Source organism: Cherax quadricarinatus, chromosome 62, assembly GCF_038502225.1.
Source record: "Cherax quadricarinatus isolate ZL_2023a chromosome 62, ASM3850222v1, whole genome shotgun sequence".
Lineage (NCBI taxonomy): Eukaryota > Metazoa > Arthropoda > Malacostraca > Decapoda > Parastacidae > Cherax > Cherax quadricarinatus.
The window spans coordinates 8,862,339-8,889,751 of NC_091353.1; the positions used below are offsets into that span (position 1 = coordinate 8,862,339).

Here is a 27,413-nt window from a genome sequence, read left to right on the forward strand (position 1 = left end):
ACATCATTAATGCAAATCTTGACGGAGTTAGTGATGTAATTTCATACCTAAATGCACAGGAATTATTTATAGTATAAAATAATCTTGAAAAGCTAGAAAATGTCACTGATCAAATAGCCTTGTGTAAAATGTGAAATTTTCAGTAATCTTGGTTAGTAATGTAAGGTTTTAGTATTTAAATCAAAGATGAAAATTAGACACGTGCAACATCTGGGTATCTTATCGTAGATGTTTTGCCATCCTGTGACTTTATGAATACAAATTCAAGGACATAATTGCAAGATAGTAGAACTTTACAGAAAAGATGAGGTAATTAGTCCCTCAGCCTTGTAGCTGGTGAAGAACACCATAGTCTTCAAGACTACAGTGAAGAACACCATAGTCTTCAAGACTACAGTGAAGAACACCATAGTCTTCAAGACTACAGTGAAGGACACCATAGTCTTCAAGACTACAGTGAAGGACACCATAGTCTTCAAGACTACAGTGAAGAACACCATAGTCTTCAAGACTACAGTGAAGGACACCATAGTCTTCAAGACTACAGTGAAGGACACCATAGTCTTCAAGACTACAGTGAAGAACACCATAGTCTTCATCATGTTGGTATTATATACCATTCATGTAGATCAAAGATATGCTACTCAGAGGTTTGCCTGTAAATAAAAATTTATATTCTGCTCTGGTAAAAAAGTGAATAATGTCTTGTGCATTATTAGCACGTTGAAAGCATTATCTTTTCTGTTCTTCATTTACATGGCATCTTGACTGCTGATTGTGACCTCTCAACACTAACTAGCTCAGGGTTTTATTTTTATAGAAGAACTTATGACCTTTCAAGAGGGGGGAAGGGGGAGTACCTTGAGGCTAGCAAAAGGCTTTTCATCCAAGGAATTGTAGCCATCCTCTTCTTTGAATCTAATCTCCCATTTCCCCTATAGGTTTAGTGCTTTTCCCAGGATTGAAATAGTAATGATAATGTTCATGAATTTAGAGGATGATGATATGTGTTTGACTTGCAAATTAATTTGCTTTTGTGCTCATACTCTGAGATAAAAAATTTTGTCAGATTTGCACAAGTAAAAGTAGGTTATGTATATTGCATACAGGCATATCTAGTTAATATGGTGGGTTAGGATCCAGACAACCACTGTAAAGCAAATGTTGCTTTAAAGTGAAGTACTCCTGTACAGTACAGGAGGGTCCTGTTCATACAGCTCTAATGTGGCGTTGGTTCTTATGCAACTTGTACGAAAATGGTGACAACAGCAGAACAGTGTTAAAAGCACCCAACATAATGAACAGTGGCTCAGTTGAAAGCCAACAGAAATGTGAAATGCCAAAAAGAGGTTTTGTATATGCAAGGTCCTCCTGTATTCAGTACAAAAAGCTAATGTTTTAAATTGCTGCTCTACTTTAAGCCTGGACGATATTTGGATCTGGGCTCGGGAGACAAGCTGCTGAACTTAGGCAGTCACAGCTATCTCAACCTGGGTGAGCGACCAGAGGTAGAAGAGGCTGCCCTGGAGTGTCTCCACAAGTACGGGGTCGGATCTTGTGGCCCTCGGGGTTTCTACGGCACCACAGGTGAGTGCCTTGAGTAGTTGATTTCACTATACAGTCTCTCTTCATTTAACAGAGGAGTTCTGTTCCTAAGACCATGTCAGTAAACGAATTCGTCGCTAAGTGAGGAGCATACTATAATGGTAGTGAGTTTGCGTCAACCATCTTTGATATTGTTTTAATGTCACCTTTAATTTCACATTTCTGGTATATTTTCAAATGTTTATACAGTAGTGTACTGTATATTGTAATAAACAGAATAGAGGAAATCAGCTCTAATATACATTATTTAGGTATGCATACTGGCCAGAGACCCTGTCGTCAGTTTGAGTCATTGGTAAACGAGTACTCGCTAAGTGAGGAGAAGCTGTATAATAACTAAACGCTAAATCCACAAGGGTCATACAATGCTGCAGGGTAGCATGTGCTAAAAATTTAATATGCTTGATCAGAGATTAGTGAGGGGGAGACTATAACAGAGGTACAGTTAGTAAGGGCGGTGCTCTAAGCAGAACATTATCACAATATTACAGAGTGCGATGTTGCCCTAATTTCAGCTTGTTCTGTCTCTTGCATCATTGTTTTCATATGGGTCTCTTTGCATAATTTAACAGTACTGTATATGCAGAATTAACTATAGGTGTCCCCTTGATTTATGCTGTAGATGTGTTTCAAGCCCACCGCAGCTGTTCGAATCTCAGTTAGGCCATAAATTTTTAATCGTGCATAATGAGAATCTTGAATGAGCTTTGTGAACTGTACTGATTGCATACAGTGACCCTATTTGACATTTACTGAATTTCCCATAGATTTTTTTTTTAACGTACTGGCTGTCTCCCACCAAGGCAGTGTGACATAAAAAGAAAACAAAAGTTTTTCTTTTTACATTTAGTAATTTCCAATAGAAATACAATGTCATAATAGCAAATTTGAGTCAAGCAAATGCACATAAAGCAGGTGAGCTGAACTCTAGTGGTTTTATGACTTATGTAAGTTTAATTCTTTTTGTAATAATGTATAACTAAAATTTACCACTCAGTAACTTGTCTAAACTTAAGTAGTCTGTAAGCATTAGGATTAGTCTACCCAAAATGCACATGCATACTAGTTTTTTTGCTTAACTATTTGTTACTGTTGACAGAGGTGCATCTAAAGTTGGAGGAGAGGTTAGCCAACTTCTTCAATTGTGAAAAGGCTGTCCTCTACTCCTATGGCTTCTCCACCAGTGCATCCGCTATCCCGGCCTACTCCAAGAGCGGCGACATCATCTATGCGTGGGTATTAAGTCCTCATGTCCCTCCATTGCTAATATCTTGACAGGGCCACATCCTTCAAGGGAGAGGGGGTGCCTTGATAAGATAGAATAATATAAGATTTGTTTGGATTTTTAACTTAGGGGAGGGTTAGCCACACAGGATAACCCAAGAAAGTCAGTGCATCATTGAGGACTCTTATTTCCATTGTGGTCCTTTATATCTTGTCCTCCCAGGATGCCACCCACACCAGGCAGCTAACACCCAGGTACCTATTTTACTGCAAGGTGAACAGGGACAGCAGGTATAAGGAAACATGTCCAGTGTTTCCACTTGTGCCAGGGATTGAACTATAGAGACTGTGAGGCAAACGTGTTGCTAACCAATCTGGTTGAGAGCACTTGATCCAAAGAATTGAAGCTACCCTTTTTTCTTGGCTCAAACCCTGGCACTGTGTAGCCTCTACAATTTTAGCATTTTCGCTTGAAGAGAATAATAATTGTTACATCCTCATTACTGTTTTGTGCTGTAATACATCTGCATATGACAGTAATGTAGTAGTGTCCAAGTCTGAGATATTCCTTCGGTTGGGTGCCTTGATGCTGGTGAATGGTTCTTGATCAAAGGAACTGGAGCTGCCCTGTCTTGGATCAAACCTAATTTTTCCTCCCAAGTGTTTCACAACCCTTATGAGTTTAGTACTACTTTCCTGGGAAGTACTGGCTGGAGGCAGTGGAGGTGTGGTGTCTAAGGGCAATGTGTGGCATAAATATGCAGAGAATTCATAGTATAGAAATTAGGAGGAGGTGTGGAGTTACTAAAAGTATTATCCAGAGGGCTAAAGAGTGGTTATTGAGGTGATTTTGTCATTTAAAGAGAATGGAGCAAAATAAGATGACTTGGAGGGTGTACAAATCTGTAGTGGAGGGTAGGAGGGGTAGGGGTAGTCCTAGAAAAGGATAAAGGGAAATGGTACAAGAGGTTTTGTGTGCAAATTGCTTGGACATACAGCAGGCATGTTTAAGCGTGTTAGGTGTGAATGGAGACAAATGGTTTTGGGGACTTGATGAGCTGTTGGAGTGTGAGCAGGGTAATATTTTGTGAAAATATTTAGGGAAACCAGTTAACCAGACTTGGGTCCTGGAGGTGGGAAGTACAGTGTCTGTACTCTAAAGGAGGGGTTCGAGATATTTATTGTTTCGAGGGACGTCTAAACCATCGTATCTATGCACCTCTGGCAAGACAGTGATAGTGTGAATGATAGTGAAAGTTTTTTTGGGTCACTTTTCATCAGTGGGAGACGAGCAGCGATTTAAAAAAAAAATTATTCTTTGAATTATAAAATTTTTATTAATCATGCAAATTATCATTATTATAGCAACATCACATCCTGCTATTAATTTTAGAATGATATACCTTTGATAAGTTCCTAGAGTTTTTCTACTACTGGAGCCTGGCCATGGGCCAGGCTGTGGTATGTTGATTATTATTATCATTACAATCACAACTAAGCACTAAACTCACGAGGTCATACAGCACTGCAGGGTAGGATGTGCTAAAGATGTATGTACTATGCCAGATCAAAGAGCAGCAAGGGCAAAGAGCATGCCAAAGGCAGTCAGTAAGGGCAGTGAGGAGTGCTAATAGAAAATTAAGATCGAAGTTGCTGTAATAAAGCTGTCATGTTGAACAATGTATCAGCAGTTTATTTTGATCGATTTTTACAGGGATGAAATGGTGAACTTTGCCCTTCAGCGAGGACTGCAAGCCAGCAGGAGCCGCGTTGTCTATTTCCGGCACAATGATGTGGAGCATTTGGAGGAACTTCTTGAGGAACAAGCACGTCTTGACAAAAAGGTAGACATACATTGCTGCATTGTGTGCTCAGACTACACAGTTACCATGAATCTGAGTGAGAATTTGAGTATAACCTGTACAGTAAGGCTAGAAGAGGTAATTATCCTAGGATCACTGGGCGTGAGAATTTGTTGAGTATGACCTACTTATGGCTAGAAGAATGTTACCCCAGGATTGCTGCATGTGAGAATTTTTTGAGTATGGCCTATATAAGGCTAGAAGAGTTAGCTTCCCCAGGATCTCTGTGTGTAAGGGGCTCAAGGCTTCATTTATATAACAAATTTTTCTTTAATAGAACAAAAGAAATGTCATTCTTAACTTCAAATTGATGTGTGTAATTTTGTTATGAATCATTTTGCACAACTAATTATTAGGATGATTCTTGGAGACTGCTACTTTATGTGAAGCAGTTGTTGTATACTTTATGAATTTTTATTATACAATAATTAGTATTCATTGTATTCGTTCAGTTTTTTCTCATTATAATGAAACAACGTCAAACAAGACGATAAAGGGGTTGCTAACTCCATGCTCTCACCATTTTAGTTCCTTTTTATAACATGCAACTTGTGGGGAAAGAGTTCTAACCCGCTATCACCATTCTTGGAGGTGGGAAGGGCAGTGCCTGCACTCTGAAGGAGGGATAAGGATGTTGCAGTTCAGAGGGTAATCTGAATTGTGATATCAGTTCAAGATAGCGATTGAATGAATGATGGTGAATATGTTTTCCTTTGTAGGGTCACTTTGAATTGGTAGGAGATGGAAGTTGTTGTTGTTATAAAGAATGAACCAATTTATGGTGGTGAGACTGCCTTGGCAGGATCACCACCAAACTGGTGGTAAACCTATGCTTTTACTTAACATATTGTCAGTAATTCTGTCAACATTATTACTCATGTTTTATTAAATGTGGGCTTCATACTGGCACTCTTTCTTCCATGTATAATGCAGGATCCAAAGAAAGCCAATGCAACCCGCAAGTTTATGGTTATTGAATCAATTTATATGAACACCGGCAAGATGTGTCCTCTGCCAGAGTTGGTGAAGCTGCGCCAAAAGTACAAATTGCGTCTCTACATTGAAGAGTCGGTTTCCTTTGGCACGTTGGGGCCTAACTGCAGAGGAATCACCGATCACTACAATATACCGGTGAGTCTGTCTTGGGGACGTGATGTTCTCTCTCTCTTGACGATGTGGTGAAAGTTCTTTCTCAGTGAGATTACTTCATCTCTACTTTCGTCTTACTTATTCCCCCCTCTCTCTACCCCTAGTTCCTGCTCTTTCATATGTATGCTGGCTCCCCAACCTTCATGTGTTAGTGTGTGACTAGTTGATAGTCCAAGTTAGACCAAAACATCATCTTAAGTTTCTTTCTGCTGTGTGTGACTTATTTGTGCAATAAGATAAAATGTGTTGGCATCATTTAGTAAATACAGGTGTGGTAGACTCAGCTGGTAAATTAAGTAAGTGGCAGTGGCTGTAGCTGCTGCTCATATGTCAGCAGTCCTAGGAAAGGATGGAAGGAGGGAGTAAAAGAGGTTTTGTGCGCAAGGGGCTTGGACATAGCGCAGGCATGTGCGAGCGTCTTAAATAGGAGTGAGTGGAGACGAATGATTTTTGGGACTTGGCGAGCTGTTGTAGTGTGAGCATGGTAATATTTTGTGAAGGGATTCAGGGAAACCAGTTAACCATACCTGAGGTGGGACGTACAATGCCTGCAGTCTAAAGTAGGGGTCTGGGATATTTGCTGTTTAGAGTGACATCTAAACTCATATGTACGTAAATGCCTCTGGGTGACGGTGTGAATGATGGTGAAAGTGTTTCTTTTTAGGGTCACCCTGCCTTGGTGGGAGGTCTGTAATACCTATGATGAGTTTCAACCAGGCTGTTGCTATTAAAGGCCTGCTGCTCCACATATCCATCACAGCTTGGTTGATTGGCCAACATGTTTAAAAAAAAATGTTAGTAGTAGTAGTAGTAAGGACTACATTTTAGGGAAAACAAGACAGCATGATAGAATCGAAAGTTAGGCTAAATCTAAATCAGGAGGAGGTTCTGGGGGTCAGTGCCCCCACAGCCCAGTTTATGACCAGTCCTCAATGCTGACAAAGCACCACATTAAATTTTTAATTAATCACCAAATTAAGTCGCACTTTGACTGTGAGTGTACATGGGGAAGTGTCAGATTCCTCACAGCAAGTGCCGCTTTCCAGTCACCATATTTTGTTTCCTCACGCCGCACAGATGAAGGAGGTGGACATGATCATGGCTACGTTGGAGACATCGGCAGCCAGTTCAGGTGGATTCTGCGTGGGAACCAAGTTTGTCATTGAGCACCAGCGACTGTCTGGCCTCGGCTACTGCTTCTCGGCTTCCTTGCCACCGATGCTGGCCGCTGCTTCCATTAAGGTGTGCCTGCATCCTCCTGTTTCATAATGGATATTTGTGATTTTATAGGAGACTATTAATAATAAAAATTTTTATTTCTGTGCAGTATACAAAATGTAGTCTATATGTTTTAAAGTATTGTTAAGCACAAAAGACTGGTACTGGCATGCTGTGCATTTCGGTTGAATTACCAATAATATGTTAAGTAAAAGGACACAAGTACAACTAATGTGACATTTTATTGTGGCAACGTTTTGCTCTCCAGGAGCTTGTATCGGCTTGACAAAACTCCTGGAGAGCAATACGTTGTCGCAATGAAGTGTCATATTAGAACACACGTGTCCTTTTACCTAACATATAGAAAACTAGTTAAACTTTAAAGTTTATAAGGTCAACACTGCCGCTTAACCACCTAGATGAAGATCAGAGAAAAGATTTATTACCCTTTGACTGTCACTGTCCTCCAAAATTGAAAGCCCTTTGTGTATCACCATTTAAAAAAAAAAAATGGTTTAGAGAACACAGTATAAATGAACTTCACTTCAATAATTGTATAGCATAACAAGCAGTATATAAGAAAGCATACAAGCACATTTTTATAATGGTCTAACATTTCATAGTAGGTTGGTAGACAGCAACCACCCAGGGAAGTACTACCGTCCTGCCAGATGACTGTGAAACAAAAACCTGTAACTGTTTTGCATGATGGTAGGATTGCTGGTTTCTTTTTCTGTTTCATAAACACGCTAGATAGCAGGGATATCTTGCTACTCCAACTTACACTTTGGTCACACTTCACAGACATGCACATGCATATATATATACATACATCTAGGTTTTTCTCCTTTTTCTAAATAGCTCTTGTTCTTCTTTATTTCTTCTATTGTCCATGGGGAAGTGGAAAAGAATCTTTCCTCCGTAAGCCATGCGTGTCGTATGAGGCGACTAAAATGCCGGGAGCAATGGGCTAGTAACCCCTTCTCCTGTAGACATTTACTAAAAAAGAGAAGAAGAAAAACTTTATAAAACTGGGATGCTTAAATGTGCGTGGATGTAATGCGGATGACAAGAAACAGATGATTGCTGATGTTATGAATGAAAAGAAGTTGGATGTCCTGGCCCTAAGCGAAACAAAGCTGAAGGGGGTAGGGGAGATTCAGTGGGGGGAAATAAATGGGATTAAATCTGGAGTATCTGAGAGTTAGAGCAAAGGAAGGGGTAGCAGTAATGTTGAATGATCAATTATGGAAGGAGAAAAGAGAATATGAATGTGTAAATTCAAGAAATATGTGGATTAAAGTAAAGGTTGGATGCGAGAAGTGGGTTATAATAAGAGTGTATGCACCTGGAGAAGAGAGGAATGCAGAGGAGAGAGAGAGATTTTGGGAGATGTTAAGTGAATGTATAGGAGCCTTTGAACCAAGTGAGAGAGTGATTGTGGTAGGGGACATGAATGCTAAAGTAGGAGAAACTTTTAGAGAGGGTGTGGTAGGTAAGTTTGGGGTGCCAGGTGTAAATGATAATGGGAGCCCTTTGATTGAACTTTGTATAGAAAGGGGTTTAGTTATAGGTAATACATATTTTAAGAAAAAGAGGATAAATAAGTTTACAAGATATGATGTAGGGCGAAATGACAGTAGTTTGTTGGATTATGTATTGGTAGATAAAAGACTGTTGAGTAGACTTCAGGATGTACATGTTTATAGAGGGGCCACAGATATATCAGATCACTTTCTAGTTGTAGCTACACTGAGAGTAAAAGGTAGATGGGATACAAGGAGAATAGAAGCATCAGGGAAGAGAGAGGTGAAGGTTTATAAACTAAAAGAGGAGGCAGTTAGGGTAATATATAAACAGCTATTGGAGGATAGATGGGTTAATGAGAGCATAGGAAATGGGGTCGAAGAGGTATGGGGTAGGTTTAAAAATGTAGTGTTAGAGTGTTCAGCAGAAGTTTGTGGTTACAGGAAAGTGGGTGCGGGAGGGAAGAGGAGCGATTGGTGGAATGATGATGTAAAGAGAGTAGTAAGGGAGAAAAAGTTAGCATATGAGAAGTTTTTACAAAGTAGAAGTGATGCAAGGAGGGAAGAGTATATGGAGAAAGAGAGAGGTTAAGAGAGTGGTGAAGCAATGTAAAAAGAGAGCAAATGAGAGAGTGGGTGAGATGTTATCAGCAAATTTTGTTGAAAATAAGAAAAAGTTTTGGAGTGAGATTAACAAGTTAAGAAAGTCTAGAGAACAAATGGATTTGTCAGTTAAAAATAGGAGGCGAGTTATTAAATGGAGAGTTAGAGGTATTGGGAAGATGGAGGGAATATTTTGAGGAATTGTTAAATGTTGATGAAGATAGGGAAGCTGTGATTTCGTGTATAGGACAAGGAGGAATAACATCTTGTAGGAGTGAGGAAGAGCCAGTTGTGAGTGTGGGGGAAGTTCGTGAGGCAGTAGGTAAAATGAAAGGGGGTAAGGCAGCCGGGATTGATGGGATAAAGATAGAAATGTTAAAAGCAGGTGGGGATATAGTTTTGGAGTGGTTGGTGCAATTATTTAATAAATGTATGGAAGAGGGTAAGGTACCTAGGGATTGGCAGAGAGCATGCATAGTTCCTTTGTATAAAGGCAAAGGGGATAAAAGAGAGTGCAAAAATTATAGGGGGATAAGTCTGCTGAGTATACCTGGTAAAGTGTATGGTAGAGTTATTATTGAAAGAATTAAGAGTAAGACAGAGAATAGGATAGCAGATGAACAAGGAGGCTTTAGGAAAGGTAGGGGGTGTGTGGACCAGGTGTTTACAGTGAAACATATAAGTGAACAGTATTTAGATAAGGCTAAAGAGGTCTTTGTGGCATTTATGGATTTGGAAAAGGCATATGACAGGGTGGATAGGGGGGCAATGTGGAAGATGTTGCAAGTGTATGGTGTAGGAGGTAGGTTACTGAAAGCAGTGAAGAGTTTTTACAAGGATAGTGAGGCTCAAGTTAGAGTATGTAGGAAAGAGGGAAATTATTTCCCAGTAAAAGTAGGCCTTAGACAAGGATGTGTGATGTCACCGTGGTTGTTTAATATATTTATAGATGGGGTTGTAAGAGAAGTAAATGCGAGGGTCTTGGCAAGAGGCGTGGAGTTATAAGATAAAGAATCACACACAAAGTGGGAGTTGTCACAGCTGCTCTTTGCTGATGACACTGTGCTCTTGGGAGATTCTGAAGAGAAGTTGCAGAGATTGGTGGATGAATTTGGTAGGGTGTGCAAAAGAAGAAAATTAAAGGTGAATACAGGAAAGAGTAAGGTTATGAGGATAAAAAGATTAGGTGATGAAAGATTGAATATCAGATTGGAGGGAGAGAGTATGGAGGAGGTGAATGTATTCAGATATTTGGGAGTGGACGTGTCAGCGGATGGGTCTATGAAAGATGAGGTGAATCATAGAATTGATGAGGGGAAAAGAGTGAGTGGGGACAAAGAACTTTGTCCTTGGAGGCAAAGAGGGGAATGTATGAGAGTATAGTTTTACCAACGCTCTTATATGGGTGTGAAGCATGGGTGACGAATGTTGCAGCGAGAAGAAGGCTGGAGGCAGTGGAGATGTCATGTCTGAGGGCAATGTGTGGTGTGAATATAATGCAGAGAATTCGTAGTTTGGAAGTTAGGAGGAGGTGCGGGATTACCAAAACTGTTGTCTAGAGGGCTGAGGAAGGGTTGTTGAGGTGGTTCGGGCATGTAGAGAGAATGGAGCGAAACAGAATGACTTCAAGAGTGTATCAGTCTGTAGTGGAAGGAAGACGGGGTAGGGGTCAGCCTAGGAAAGGTTGGAGGGAGGGGGTAAAGGAGGTTTTGTGTGCGAGGGGCTTGGACTTCCAGCAGGCATGCGTGAGCGTGTTTGATAGGAGTGAATGGAGACAAATGGTTTTTAATACTTGACGTGCTGTTGGAGTGTGAGCAAAGTAACATTTATGAAGGGGTTCAGGGAAACCGGCAGGCCGGACTTGAGTCCTGGAGATGGGAAGTACAGTGCCTGCACTCTGAAGGAGGGGTGTTAATGTTGCAGTTTAAAAACTGTAGTGTAAAGCACCCTTCTGGCAAGACAGTGATGGAGTGAATGATGGTGAAAGTTTTTCTTTTTCGGGCCACCCTGCCTTGGTGGGAATCGGCCAGTGTGATAAAAAAAAAAATCATAGGGGTATGTTGCAAAGTAAAGTAGTGGCATTACAAGACCCTGGCAGTAGCTGCATTTCAAGACCTTGGCAGTAGCTGCATTTCAAGACCATGGCAGTAGCTGCATTTCAAGACCATGTCAGTAGCTGCATTTCAAGACCATGGCAGTAGCTGCATTTCAAGACCAGGGCAGTAGCTGCATTTCAAGAACCTGGCAGTAGCTGCATTTCAAGACCCTGGCAGTAGCTGCATTTCAAGACCCTGGCAGTAGTTGCATTTCAAGACCAGGGCAGTAGCTGCATTTCAAGACCCTGGCAGTAGCTGCATTTCAAGACCCCGGCAGTAGCTGCATTTCAAGACCCTGGCAGTAGCTGCATTTCAAGACCCTGGCAGTAGCTGCATTTCAAGACCCTGGCAGTAGCTGCATTTCAAGACCCTGGCAGTAGCTGCATTTCAAGACCCTGGCAGTAGTTGCATTTCAAGACCTTGGCAATAGCTGCATTTCAAGACCCTGGCAGTAGCTGCTTTTGAAGACCCTGGCAGTAGCTGCATTTCAAGACCCTGGCAGTAGCTGCATTTCAAGACCCTGGCAGTAGCTGCATTTCAAGACCCTGGCAGTAGCTGCATTTCAAGACCTTGGCAGTAGCTGCATTTCAAGACCCTGGCAGTAGCTGCATTTCAAGACCCTGGCAGTAGCTGCATTTCAAGACCCTGGCAGTATCTGCATTTCAAGACCCTGGCAGTAGCTGCATTTCAAGACCCTGGCAGTAGCTGCATTTCAAGACCCTGGCAGTAGCTGCATTTCAAGACCCTGGCAGTAGCTGCATTTCAAGACCTTGGCAATAGCTGCATTTCAAGACCCTGGCAGTAGCTGCTTTTCAAGACCATGGCAGTAGCTGCATTTCAAGACCCTGGCAGTAGCTGCATTTCAAGACCTTGGCAATAGCTGCATTTCAAGACCCTGGCAGTAGCTGCTTTTCAAGACCCTGGCAGTAGCTGCTTTTCAAGACCATGGCAGTAGCTGCATTTCAAGACCCTGGCAGTAGCTGCATTTCAAGACCTTGGCAATAGCTGCATTTCAAGACCCTGGCAGTAGCTGCTTTTCAAGACCCTGGCAGTAGCTGCATTTCAAGACCCTGGCACAAGCTGCATTTCAAAACCCTGGCAGAAGCTGCATTTTAAGACCCTGGCAGTAGCTGCATTTCAAGACCTTGGCAGTAGCTGCATTTCAAGACCTTGGCAGTAGCTGCATTTCAAGACCCTGGCAGTAGCAGCATTTCAAGACCATGGCAGTAGCTGCATTTCAAGGCCAGGGCAGTAGCTGCATTTCAAGGCCAGAGCAGTAGCTGCATTTCAAGGCCAGGGCAGTAGCTTCATATAAAGATTATGGCTGTAGCTGCATTTCAAGTCAATGGCAGTAGATGCATTTCAGGGCCATGGCAGCTGTGCTAAGTTCAGTTGTGACATCAGTACTTCATTCCACATAACCAGAAGCTTCGAATTGTTTTGCAAATGGCACCATTTGCATACCATGAGTGTATATCTTGCATACAGAATGATCACTTGCAGTGGGACACTTAGTAATTGCAAATTCCTACAAAATGAGGGAAAAATCTGTACAAGTTGCTTAATGACGGGGATATGTTCTGAGAAATGCATCAGGTACCTTTGATATACCTTTACCTTTGAAGAATTTCGAGAGTATATCTACTCTCTGAGCCCGGCCATGGGCCAGGCTCGTCTGATGCTTGCCTGGTTGACCAGGCTGTTGCTGCTGGAGGCCTGCTGCCCCACATATCCATCACGGCCTGGTTGATCTGGCACCTTGTGAAGATACTTGTCTAGTTTCCTCTTGAAGGCTTCAACACTTGTTCCAGCAGCGTTTCTGATATCTTCTGGTAAGATGTTGAAAAGTAGGTCTTAATAGCTGTGATAATTCCCTCATCCATTGGTTGGATCAAAGAGGTGGTGTTTGTAGAGAGAAACACCACTTTGATAGGCAATAATAATTTTTCAGATCTTTTATAATCATATGGGACCACAGATGTATATGCAATCCATTGTTGACCAAAACCTCTTTTTGCAGTGCATGACTGTTCAGAACAAGTCGACCATCACTAATTCGGCATCATTGGGACGTGTATGGTGCTGGATTAGTGATTGCCAGATCATTGATGGCCGACCTGTATCATTTCCCTCCATAGTGTCCACTAGTATTGCTGAAATTAGTGCCAGATTAGTGATGGAACCAGAATAGTGATAGCCAGATCAGTGATGGCCAACCTGTAGTTGAATCTCATTCTAACAGTGGCTTTGTTTCTCTCACAGGTGCTAGACATCCTTGAAGCAGAAGGTTCAGACATGGTGATGGAACTGCAGAACAAGTGCCGGCAGATGCAGGAGAAACTTGCCAACATTCATGACAAGGTTAATGTTGTGCGACTTAAAGTACCCACTGACTTGCTTTTGTGAGGTGTAGATATCAATATGTGCCATGCTATTTCTGTGGGTTGGATGAGAAGTCTCATCCAACCCACATATAAAGAGACCCATGATACCACCCTTTCAGAGAGAACAAAAAGGCACATATCATGACTGGAACAATACACAAATAACCAGCACATATGAGAAAGAAACTTATGTTGACGTTTCGGTCTGACTTGGACCATTAACTGTAGTCACATTAGTTAATGCTTCAAATCATCGTAAGTTTCTTTCTTGTATGTGCGGGTTATTCATGTGTCACAATTTTAGTCTTAGAGGTAGACAGTACAGTGCCTGCAGTCTGGAGGGGTTCAGGATATTTCCTGTTTAGAGGGACATCAAAACTGTAGTGTCTGTGCACCTCTGGCAAGACAGTGATGGCATGAATAGTGGTAAGGTTTTAGTTTTTCTGGTCACCTTGCCTGTCAATGTACATGTGTTGAGAATTTATTTTAATTCATATTTTAGAGACTAAGTTATCCTTGACCAGTGGTGAACAGGTTACATGCAGCCTTAATTATCTTCTTTGTAATTGATAAGCTTTAAACCCAATTAGCTAACTTGTTTTTAAAGCCACTCTTAGTATTAGATTAAGTAGTATGTGGCACTTGTCTAAAACTCTTGCCAGAGCAATACTTTCTTTGAACCAGCCATAGGCAACATGCCCTGCTTTTTAATCACTCGCAACACATTCTACTTGTTCACAACACATCCTGTGTTTACTTATATCTCTGCCTAGCATGGACCAGTAGACCTACGGCAGTGCTCCTTTTTTGTGTTCCTATTTATCCTAGTTATGCACAATGCCTGACAGTTTTTGTTGATTTCAGGTTACAGTGACTGGGGAGGATATTAGCCCAGTGAAACACCTGAAGCTGGCCGAGTCCACAGGTAATAGAGAAGCTGACGAGGGCATCTTGCAGAAGATTGTGGAGAAGGTAATGTAGTTCTCTAGATCCTTGCATCTCCATGGGGAAGTGGAGAAGAATCCTTATTCCGTAAGCCATGTGTGTCAAGGGGTAACTAAAATGCCAGGAGCAAGGGGATAGTAACCCCTTCTCCTGTATAAATTACTAAATGCAAAAAGAGAAAACTTTCATTTCTTCTTTTTCAGGTTGCCCTTCCTCTATGGGAGACAGCCGGTGTTAAAAAAAAAAAATGCTGACCACTGCCTGCTTCTTAGCTGTCTAGCTGAAGCTGTACATACACCCTTTCACTAACTCTTCAGCACTCTGCAGCTTTCTACAGTTTACAAAAACAAATTTTATTTCTTTCTGCAGTTTACAGAATGTGGTTTACATGTAATAAAGTATTGTTCAGCACAAAAGAAGCCACTAGCATTCGGTGCATTATGGGTAGACTAATCCTTATGCTTACACACTGTTTAAGACGACATTTTATTAAGTGGTTTGTGTTGTGATTTACCATCACTGAAAAGGTTGTTGCCTGAACTTTGTAAGTTAATATAAAGAATTACTATTTAAAGAGTGACTGATGTATAGATTTAAAGATGGGGTTGTGAGAGAAGTGAATGCTCAGATGTGGGAGAGGATGTTTATCATTTCTGCACATTACCTTTCTTTCCATCTCCCACAGGCAGAGAGCTATAGCGTAGCTCTAACCTTGGCATCGTACTTGTGGGATAGAGAGGCAAATCCTCCTCCACCCTCTATTCGAATCACTGTCAACAAAGATCTGACGACAGAGGAAATAAAGAAGGCTTGTGATTCCATACAGAAAGCTGTGGTGGATGTGATGGGGTAGCTACATTATAATGCACGTGGGACGTTTTGTGATTTAACTTCATCGAAAAAGGTTGTTGCCTGAATTTAGTAAGTTAATATAGAGTTGTTATTTAAACAGTGAGTGATGTATAGATACTGATTGAATTAGAATGTTAAAAGAATTTATATTTTTCCTGACCTTTTTAGAAGTGTAGGAAAGATATTTCATTTTAAAAACTGAAGTGAATATACAGAAACAAATTGGTAGAGCGGTCACACTCACTACTTGTCGGAAATGGCATGCAGCCCGGTCCCTGTTATTGCTTTGTCTAGTGAAGATGTGATCAATGAGGTTGATGAGGCACCTTCTCTTGTAATGTACACTACCTTTTGCTCCCACAGTCATATGTATTATTCTTGTTATAATCATGAGAAAGCTCTAAATCTGTAAGTCTTATAGTTCCTGGAAGTAAAAGGCTATCAGGTAATTTGAGGATGGGGAGGCTACCTCCCAAATTTATCTAATCGAGAGCCCTTCATCAAAACATCAAGATACTTACTTCAAAGTTATTTTTCTCATAAGTATTGTTGTGCTGAGTTCATTATAATGTAGCCAATTGCATTCTCCATTTTCATAATAAAAACAAACCAGTGGAATGAAGAAAAAACACTGGATACACAGTAATTCTGTCAGGCAGGAATAGTTTCATCATAATGTATGTATATATATACAGTATAGCCATTCCATTTTTCCTCTTTAATCAAACTGTTTAATCACATTTTCCTGGATCACTTCCAGCTTATATAGTGCACAGCTCCATAAAGAGTTCTAGTAAAGGTTGATGTGCTTTGCGCTCTCGGAGTGCACCAATACGGCGACTGCAGGGGCGGCATCAAGGAGATGCTGAAGCACCCATTAATTCTGTCGGCTCCCCCAAAGCTTCCCCTCCCAAGTAAGCTTACTAATAATAAATTCTACTTTGAAACCAGCCCCTTATAGCCCCCTCTTTCAATCAGATTGCCAACTCTAAACCCCTGCACAAATAACCCACACATCGGAGAAAGAAGCCTATGATGATGATTTAGTCTGACTTGGACCACTGACTAGTCAGTAGCCAAGTCAGACCAAAATGTTATAAATTTCTTTCTATGTGCGGGTTTTTTGTATATTTTATTAATGTTGGTAGAATTACTGACAATGTTCGGTAAAAGGACACAAGTGTAACTAATGTGACATTTTATTGTGGCAACATTTCGCTCTCCAGGAGCTTTATCAAACCATTATGGCTTGATAAAGCTCTTGGAGAGCAAAACATTGCCACAATAAAATGTCACATTAATTGCACTTCTGTCCTTTTACCTAACATTTTTATATATTGTTCCAGTCACAGTATTGTGCCTTTTTGTTCTTTCTAAACCCCCTCCTATATAACACTTCTATAGCCGTCCCTGAGTGAACGCCATATCATTATAGAATCTTTATCGTGGTACATGCAGTATTCTATATTTGTGATGCAAATCCTGCTAATCACTAATCATGATCATTGTTTTATAATCTAGATTCTTTTTTTTAAATTGCAGTGGTATTCATTAACATATCTATAGGGAAGTGTTAAATTCACAGGAGTTGTACAGTGTGTGGGGAATGAGAGGTAATTGGGTTTGATCTAAGGAAAGGGAGAGTAACTTCACTAATTTGAATCAAAAGGAACAAGGCACCCACCTTGAAAATGCAGTGAATTTCAGATAGACCTTTTATATAGTATTTCAGTATACTACTTTGCTTTACATTGTTGAATGAGGAACCTTTCAAAGGAAGTGTCTTGATGCTGGTTTAGGGCTCTTGATCTGAGAAATTGGAGCTACTCTGTTTTCTGATCAAGCCTGATTATCTCCTATTCCTTAGGTGCTGTGTGACCTACAGGTTTAGCTCTTCCAGTAGCAGTAAACAAGACAAAGTTAATGGGCATTATTTACAAAAGTGCTGTTTATAATTTGTATTTATAGAAGTTTGCCATTTATGTGATCCTAATGATATATTTTGGTAATGACTATTATTATTATTATTATTATTATTATTATTATTATTATTATTATTATTACAATTTTAGTGAGCCGCCTGTGGCTGTGATTTTTATTTGTCAAGCTGGATGACTCGTAGTTCTTTTAAGCTTTCGCCATTGCATACAAGGCTGATGACTTTCTATGAAAATTTCACATAATGACTGTTATTCTGTGCTCTCATTCAATATCAAAGCATTACTGGTACCCTTTAGGCATTTTTATTCATTAAGAACCAGTATGACTTGTATCTGAGAGGTTACATGCGTGGCCGCCCTCAACGATACCAGGAAGGCTTATGGTTAGAAAAATATTGATTCCAGGTGAATATATTTACTATACAAAACATGCAGTATGCAGTTCAGGTTTATATTATATAAGTACAGGGTATATATCTTCTAGGCATTCTGTATACTGACTTCATAGGTTATAATATAATGCATAGCTATGTCCATTCACCATTGACCTACAATTTGGAGAAGAAATTTTAGATGACATTCAGTATGTTTCAGCCGGTGGCTTCTTTAGTCCAATGCAGAGAAAGATGGAAGATGAGGAGTTTGAGGTAATCAGTCCCTCGGCCTGGAGTCGATGTGTTCAGTCCAGGCTGAGGGACTGATTACCTCAAACTCCTGGTAAGTAAGACACATAGGCAACAGTTAGGCATCTTTATTCCGAAGAATAAAAATGCCTAACTGTTGCCTATGTGTCTTACTTACCAACCTGTTGGTATTGTACACCATTTTGATATTCACCTCAAACTCCTCCTCATCTTCCACCTTTCTCTGCACTGGGTTGAAGAAGTCACTGGCTGGCAAAACGTTTCTGGAGTAAAGATACCAAAAAGTTGCACAAGTGTCTCATTTATTAACTTGTCAGTTTTCTAAACCATTTATTCAAAGTTGCAACCAATGGTCCAGGATTAACTGAAATTTGCCTAACTTCCTCTCCAAATTGGCGAGATGCAAATTGTTGCAGCCACAATATTGTGGCTTATTCCATTACAGTATTACACTAAAAGATAGATTTTATTTCTTTGTAAAGGTTACAATATGAAATTACAATTTTGATTTGCTAAGTACAAAGAAAGCCACTATCATGCCGAGGCACTTCAGGCAGACTAATGACATTATTATTATTATTATTATTATTATTATTATTACAATTTTAGTGAGCTGCCTGTGGGTATGTGATTTTTTTCATCGAGCTGGGTGACCAGCAGTTCTTTTAAGCTTATGCCATTGCTTATGAGGCTGATAACTTTTTCTACAAAAATTTCACATAATGATTAATACAGTGGTCCCTCGCTTTTCGTAGTTCTCGGCAATCGTAAATTTCGCCAATTATAGGGGTATTTTCATATAAACATGGACTCACTTTTCATAGGTTGACTCGCGAATAGTAGTTCGTCCGGGACGCGTGCGCAGAGTGTGAGCCGGGGAGGCCTCCCTACCCAGCCAGTCTGGCATTGTTTACCAGTGAGTGAAGGTCCCCTCAAGTGCTCCTACGAAATATTTCATAATATTCCACTCATTTTAGTGCTTGCAAGTACTAAATAAGCTACCATGGCTTGAAAGAAAGCTCTTAGTGCCAAGCCTGTGGTAAAGAAGGTGAGAAATATGTACAGTGACAAAGTCTTGGGCCATTTTAGGGAAGTGTTAAAGAGACGCCAGAAACAGAGCTCTCTCCACAGTTACTTTGCGAGACAGGACTAGAGTGACTCTCAAGGTGGTCCTAGTGGCATTAAGAAACAGAGAAGAGAAGCAATTGGTACCTGAGGTGTTGCTGGAAGGGGATTCCCCTTCCAAACTGTAAACAATCCAATCTCTCTCCTCCTCCAGTCTCCCATACACTAAGAAGAATCTCCAATAAAGGTAAGTGTTATGCTGTTAATGTTTCATTCATCATTTCCCATTGTATTGTTTATGTACTACATGTATATTTCATGTAAAAAATTTTTTTGTTTTAATACTTCTGGGTGTCAGGAACGGATTAATTGTATTTACATTATTTCTTATGGGGAAAATTGATTCGCATATCATAAATTTTGTTTATAGTAGCTCCTCCAGGAACGGATTAATTACGAAAAACGAGGGACCACTGTACTCTTATGCTCCCATTCGATATCAAAGCTTTACTGGTATTATTCTTTGTATTTTTGTTCATTAAGAACCTTACTGCATAATAGCAGCTATCAATGTTGTTTTCTCACTTCCAGTGATCATTCTTTTATATAGATGTGTTGCACTTTCAGGATGTGCTAGAGATACTCCTAATCATTATTAATGCATTAAAAATATTCTTCGTGCATTCAGAGTGTACCTGCTATTGGTGTCTCACTAAATGCAAGGCATCCTTACATGTACGTAAATCAGAGGTATCCAGGGAAGGCTAATGCAATGGTGGCAGTATGGCATCTGGACCCAGATGGCATACTTCTCTGTTAATAAGACAGTATTCAGTTTATGGCAATATACAGTGGACCCCCGGTTAACGATATTTTTTCACTCCAGAAGTATGATCAGGTGCCAGTACTGACCGAATTTGTTCCCATAAGAAATATTGTGAAGTAGATTAGTCCATTTCAGACCCCCAAACATACACGTACAAACGCACTTACATAAATACACTTACATAATTGGTCACATTTGGAGGTAATCGTTATGCGGGGGTCCACTGTATTGTTATTATAATCCAAGTGGCATTGTATTGATATTTCATCCACCAGGGACAAAACATTGTCTTAATCAAGCACCATAAACTGCATATTGTGCTTTATTTTCTATCATTGATTTACAGGAGGGTCCCACCTATACACTACTTATTTATGACTCGTGAAATCATAATGACACGATTGCAAACAAACCATACCACGGGCGGGGATAAAACCCGCTATCAGAGTCATAAAACTCCAGACCAGCACGTTAGTCACTGGCCCAGTGGCTAACGCGTTGATCTGGAGTGTTATGACTGATTGCAGGTTCTATCCCCCTGTGGTATGGTTTTTTTTTCAACACTTGTTTACATGGCACAGTGCTGACTACATTGAAGAAGACACAAGTTACAGAAGCTGTTATTAGAAGAAAATTTGACTTTCATGACTGAAGCTTTAACTGAAGAAAACATTATTCCAGTGTGTTTTTTTCTTCATTGGTGTTTGATTAAGAGTGAGTAATACATATGAGGGCCTGACGTACTCTAGTTTAGTACTCTTGTAACTTAGTAAAGGATTTCATAACATAGAACAAACACTGTATGTGTGTGTTCTCCACTCCTGTATAGGAATAAACTGTGCCCACAAGCCTAATTATAATATATAGCACAGACAAGTACCTTTCTAATTTAGAATAAATTGTTTATTTCTGTTATTTTCCTGTATTTGTGACACTTTCAAGTCTATATATGTTGGGTTATAATAAAGCTGTATTATACAGTGAAAGCAAGAGATGAATGTTATGTCTTGTACTGTATTATACAGTGGAGGAAACAGATGTATGTTATGCCATGTACTGTGATTACTTATAAAAGATGGTTTAAATTATTTAAAACTTGTAATGTTTTTCTTGTTTTTAATGAATGATTTTTATCCAGTTTATAAATCTCGATAGTTAGCCTGCATAATGAATTGTTTTAGATTTAAGGCGATACTTCCGTACTACAGACTAGAAGAGAAGAAGAAAACCTGCCAAAGATCTTTCATACACATCTGCACAAAGTTATCAGCACAGAGTGGTATAAATTACCTACAGGAGAGCCCCGCTCATACAGCAGGTTAGGTTCCGGGTTGCTGTAGGGCCCTGCTTAAACAGCAGGTTAGGTTCCAGGCTACTGTAGGGCCTTGCTTATGCAGCAGGTTAGGTTCTGGGCTACTGTAGGGCCCCGCTTATGCAGCAGGTTAGGTTCTGGGCTACTGTAGGGCCCCACTTATACAGCAGGTTAGATTCCAGGGCCTGAAGCCTTATTTAAACCTCCTTTACAGGAAATTTGAAGTGTCTGTAATTGAAGAATATTTTTTTTAAATATTCAACTAGTCTATTATAGTCATCAGGAAACACCAGACCCATAAGGGTCTACAATGCCTGTGGAACAGGAGGCAATCATGATCTGAGGGAAAGGTGGCTCTCTTTCCTTGGATCAAGACTGCTTCACTGGCACCAGGACACCTCCCCAAAGGGTTAGCTAGTCAATAATAAAATTCAAAATATTGATCAAAAATAAACATGGGTAGGGGTCGTCCTCGAAAAGGTTGGAGGGAGGGGGTAAAGGAGGTTTTTTTGAGCGAGGGGCTTAGGCTTCCAGCAAGCATGCGTGAACGTGTTAGATAGGAGTGAATGGAGACGAATGGTTTTTGGGACCTGACGAGCTGTTGGAGTGTGAGCAGGGTAATATTTAGAGAAGGGATTCAGGGAAACTGTTTTTTTATATAGCTGGACTTGAGTACTGGAAATGAGAAGTACAATGCCTGCACTTTAAATGAGGGGTTTAGGATATTGGCAGTTTAGAGGGATATGTTATATATCTAGAGAAGTTGCAGAGGTTGGTGGATGAATTTGGTAGGGTATGTAAAAGAAGAATATTAAAAGTGAATACAGGAAAGAGGTTATGAGGATAAAAAGATTAGGTGATGAAAGATTAGATATCAGATTGGAGGGAGAGAGTATGGAGGAGGTGAATGTATTCAGGTATTTGGGAGTGGACGTGTCAGCGGATGGGTCTATGAAAGATGAGGTGAATCATAGAATTGATGAGGGGAAAAGGGTGAGCGGTGCACTTAGGAGTCTGTGGAGACAAAGAACTTTGTCCTTGGAGGCAAAGAGGGGAATGTATGAGAGTATAGTTTTACCAACGCTCTTATATGGGTGTGAAGCATGGATGACGAATATTGCAGCGAGGAGAAGGCTGGAGGCAGTGGAGATGTCATGTCTGAGGGCAATGTGTGGTGTGAATATAATGCAAAGAATTCGTAGTTTGGAAGTTAGGAGGAGGTGCAGGATTGCCAAAACTGTTGTCCAGAGGGCTGAGGAAAGGTTGTTGAGGTGGTTCGGACATGTAGAGAGAATGGAGTGAAACAGAATGACTTCAAGAGTATCAGTCTGTAGTGGAAGGAAGGCGGGGTAGGGGTCGGCCTAGGAAAGGTTGGAGGGAGGGGGTAAAGGAGGTTTTGTGTGCAAGGGGCTTGGACTTCCAGCGGGCATGCGTGAGCGTGTTTGAAGGAGTGAATGGAGACAAATGGGTTTTAATACTTGATGTGCTGTTGGAGTGTGAGCAAAGTAACATTTATGAAGGGATTCAGGGAAACCGGCAGGTCAGACTTGAGTCCTGGAGATGGGAAGTACAGTGCCTGCACTCTGAAGGAGGGGTGTTAATGTTGCAGTTTAAAAACTGTAGTGTAAAGCACCCTTCTGGCAAGACAGTGATGGAGTGAATGATGGTGAAAGTTTTTCCTTTTCGGGCCACCCTGCCTTGGTGGGAATCTGCCAGTGTGTTAATAAATAAATAATAAAATATGCTTCTAAACTGTTGTATCTGGGCATCTCTGCAAAGACAGTGATTATGTATGAGAGGTGAAAGTGTTGAATGATGATGAAAGTATTTTCTTTTTGGGGATTTTCTTTCTTTTTGGGGATTTTCTTTCTTTTTGGGTCACCCTGCCTTGGTGGGAGATGGCTGACTTGTTGAAAAAAAAAATAGATGCTCAATAATAACCCACATGGAGACAAACTTGGGAGATTAATTGATTTAAAACCCTCGTGGATTTAGCACTTGGTTTTGTTTGTATATTTTGACCCCCTTCAGAAGGGGATCAAAATATACAGACCAGTTAATCTCCTGAGTGTCTCCTTGTGGGTTATTATTGAGCATTAACAAGTATTCATTGCACTTTAGTTATTCATTACACAGACCTATCAAGCTTTCCTATTTTGTTAGTATGTAAAAAGTAATAAAATTAATTTCATCCATAAGCATTTACCAGAAAATAACACTAACACTCTAACCCTATAGTTGGAGTTAGGGATAGTATAATGAACCCTTTTTAAAGTGTGTAGTGAATCTCCTCTATTCTTGGTAGTGTTTCTTTAAGAATAGGTTTCTATGTTAGTACAGAAGTGCCCTGGTATCCACGTGGGGTACATTCCAAGACCTACCACAGATACCCAAAACTATGGATAGTAGTGAACCCTATATACTCTGTCCTTTTTCGTTTACATGCGTACCTATGGTAATTTAATTGATAAAATACGCACGAATGGAGAATTAGCACTTTTTCATGGTTTCTCTTAGGCTTTGAAGAACTGCCAAAATTCACTACTTTTGAATTCTGGAGCCCTTATTAAATAAATTAAGGGTTATTTTTGGGCTGTGGTAAACTATGGATAACTGAAGCCATGGAAACTGAATCCATGGATTCGGGGGGTTTTACTGTATACTCTTAATCACTTGTCTTTGTATACATTTTTTTTACTATGTTAAAAGGTTATTATGTAGCTAAATATAGTTTTTTAATGATTATAGCTTGATCCAGATTGTGAATAATTGCACTGAAGTTATAACATGTGTCCTGGTAGGTAATGAGCAAATGTTATTATTGAACTTTTCCGAAAACACAATGTATCGGCAAGAATGGTGACACGGTAAGTACATTCTGAAGCACAGCCACACAAGTTACAGTTCAGGCTTATGTTAGGACATTTTGTTGTGTGTAGAGCTTTACCAAGACAGGATAGTGCTACACAAAGAAACGTCCCTATAAGAGCTCGTTCTACAAGTGTGCGTCTTTGTACTTGGTGGCAAAACTTTCATGTGAATTTACCCTCTAGACATTATTTTATATTATTAACACATTGGCCGTTTCCCACCGAGGCAGGGTGACCGAAAAGAGAAGACGCACTTTCATTTACTCCATCTTGCCAGAGACATGCCTATATTACATTTAAAAAATTACATCATCTCCATTCTATGTAGCAGTTTTATAAGTGTAGGCATGCCTCTGGCAAAACAGTGACAGTGAATGATGAAAGTGTTTCTTTCTGTCCAGGTCACCCTGCCTTGGTGGGAAATGGTCAATATGTTAATAAATGTTACTTTGCTCTCACTTCATACATTAATTCATCTTAATTTAATATTTTATCTATCACCTAAGACCCTAATATTGTTTGCCATATAGGTGTTCTTATATTTAAATAATATACCTATAAAATGTCATCTTTGCAAGGAAAATAAAAATTAAGCAGAATGTATATCCACAATAAAGCATTTTTCCAACAGTAATCTTATTATAAATGTAATCCATCTTTGATTGTAAATCTCAGTATATAATAAAAGTAACTATTTCAGTGACAATTCAGTGCTGTATGACCTTTATGGATTTAGACCTCTTCAAGGGGGGCTCCTTGGCATGGTGAAGAGGCTCTTGGTCTGAGGAATTAGACCTGTCGGTCTCCTTCCTCAGACCGAACCTTATTACCCCCCAATCCCCCCTTCCCTATCCCATCCTCCCCTTTTTCCTTTCCTCCTCCTAATCCCCACCCCTCCCTTTTGCCCTTCCTTTTTTGGCCTTTGGGATTTTTCCCACAGGCGTGCTAGTTCCTGAGTAAGGGAAAGGGTACCAGGGTCCATCCCATTCTGTTGAGGTTCTTGGCAGTGGCGTAGTTTGCCATGGAATCTGGATCGCCTGGGGATGTCCCGATCCCTCTCCGGTATCCCGGAGAGTGGCTTTGGGTGTCTCTCGGGCGACGGGTGTATCTCTGGAAGCCACCTTTCGGATTCTGGGGGTGGTGGCCGAAGGAGGTATGCTTTGTGGCAGATATCCAGCCGCCCTCTCTTTTGTCCACCAAGGTAGCTCGGCAGATGTGAGGTTGCTATCCCGGATTGCTAGTTTACTGGCATGAAGGGTAGGGTATGGCACGGGTTCCATGCTGCATCTGCACTACTTGCGGTGCTGAGGTCCTCTTGGGCGTGGAGGAGATTTCTGGCCCTTTCATTCCTCCTAGGAACTATCCTTCCCCGGTCCCCCCCTCCCCCTTTTTTTATTTATTTATTTTTTTTTTTTATTTTTTTTCTTAAAAACAAAAAGAAAGAAGTAGCCTAACCATGGAGTACCCGATCCATGACCCTGCTACCCCCGGGCCCCTTATTGTTACCGCACCCCGTTCTGACCTCGCCTCGTCTTTTGGCCACTCTTCGGACATTCCTAAGGCCCCTGTACCTCTTGCTGGTGCTGTTTCCTCACCTGCTTCAGGTACCGGGGCTTCCACTGACTCCTTCGATTTGTCTGACCTCCGTTCTCCTTTGACTATGCTTCCGGCTTCTCCCTTTACAGTGCGGCGATTTTCGAATTGCCAGCCCGTCCCACGTCGGACCGACTAGTCCCACTTCTAAACGTCAACGACAATCTCCTAATGACGTTACTTCGTTACCTTCCCTTTCTACTCGGAAAAGACCGACACTTCATGCACTCCCTCTCCACACTCGGTTTCAGACCACACAATGGACTAAATTCTTTACATTAAGACCGACTTCTTCTACTGCCTATCTTTCCGACCATAGTATTGGCAAAGCGCTCCTACGCCACGTTGGTAGAGATATTTCCTTTCATGCTCTTAAGAGTGGTACGTGAATCATCACAGTCCAGAATTCTACTCAAGCTCATGATCTTTCTTTTCTTTCACATATCGATACTATTCTTATCACTATCGAAAAACATCATTCCTTCAATTCTTGTAGTGGTACTGTTATTCTGCCCCATACCATAGTCCAACAGAATTTCCAGACATGTGGCACTGACATTCTCGAACAGCTGGAACTCCAAGATCTCCCAATTCTCAAGGTAGACACTTATGTTCTTCCTGCCCGCGGGCGAAGACGATACCCTTGCAATGTGGCTCGTTTAACTTATGACAGCCGTGAACTCCCATCCTCTGTTTATGTAGCAGGACATCGGTTACAAGTTCGGAAAGTGATCCCTACACCGCAACAGTGTAGGAATTGCTGGCAATTTGGCCACCCAGCAAAATATTGCACATCTATAGCCAAATGCCCAGTCTGTGGTGCCGATGACCTTTCTAATACGTCTTGCAGTCGAACTCCCTCTTGCCTCAATTGTCATGAGGCTCGCCCTTCGTACTCTCGCCGTTGCCAAGTCTACTTAAATGAGCGGGAAATTCGTTGCCTCAAAGAGGCAGAAGGTCTCCCTTATGCTATGGCGGTTTCTCATCTCCGCCTCCAAGGAAGACTGTCCCGTGTTTCTTATTCTTGTATTTCAAAGTGTCCCCCCACTTCTGGGGTCACATCTTCTGCAGCCTCCTCTGCGGTTGCCAGTCCCATAGTCACTCCTGTATCTAATTCTTTTGCTGTCCTGGGCTCAGACGTCCCTACTTCAACTCCTCAGTCTGTCCTCGCTTCTTCATGTCCTCCCTCACAAACCCCGGTATCGAGAAGACCTCGTACGACACCTCCCCCCAATCGTCCCTCTACTTCTCAGAGGCCCAAAAAATCTCCTTTAACCCCTCCTTCTCTTCATCCACCTCCACATTTTACCTTCCCGGTCTCTGTACCTGAGTCTTCCCCTTTCACTGGCTTTGTTACAAGTGTGGAGGTTCATCCTCCTCCTCGTACTGTGCCTTCCTCCCCTGTCCCCTCCTACGTTTCTTCCTCTTCTGCCACCTCCCAGGTTTCTGCCTCTTCTGTCCCCTCCCACACTCCAGTTCCATCCACCCTTTCGCCCCCCCCTACCTTGGTACAGTCCATTACAGCTCCGATCTTTACTCAAACTACTCCTCCTTCCATCTCCAATATTATCTCCCATACGACGTCTCTGAACTCCGAAACACTTGAAGCAATCTCTGAATATATTGCAGAGACCAAACCATCAATGGACACTGATCCACCCTCTGTTCCTTCTCTTTCCTCTTCTCCATCTGCGCAACT

The 27,413-nt window shown here is 41.0% G+C and overlaps 1 protein-coding gene across 3 annotated transcripts; it reads left to right on the forward strand.

Moving 5' to 3' along the window:
• Positions 1-1,421: 1,421 nt before the first annotated feature.
• Positions 1,422-24,755, forward strand: Spt-I (serine palmitoyltransferase subunit I; the record flags this gene model as incomplete). 3 transcript variants are annotated; one of them, XM_070098382.1, is given in 8 exon segments in its annotated part: positions 1,422-1,587; positions 2,705-2,837; positions 4,544-4,673; positions 5,625-5,822; positions 6,918-7,082; positions 13,546-13,644; positions 14,532-14,639; positions 15,298-24,755. In XM_070098382.1, coding segments are annotated over 8 exon segments (1,167 nt in total), but the record flags the coding sequence as incomplete, so codon positions are not given.
• Between the last annotated feature and the right edge of the window lie 2,658 nt (positions 24,756-27,413).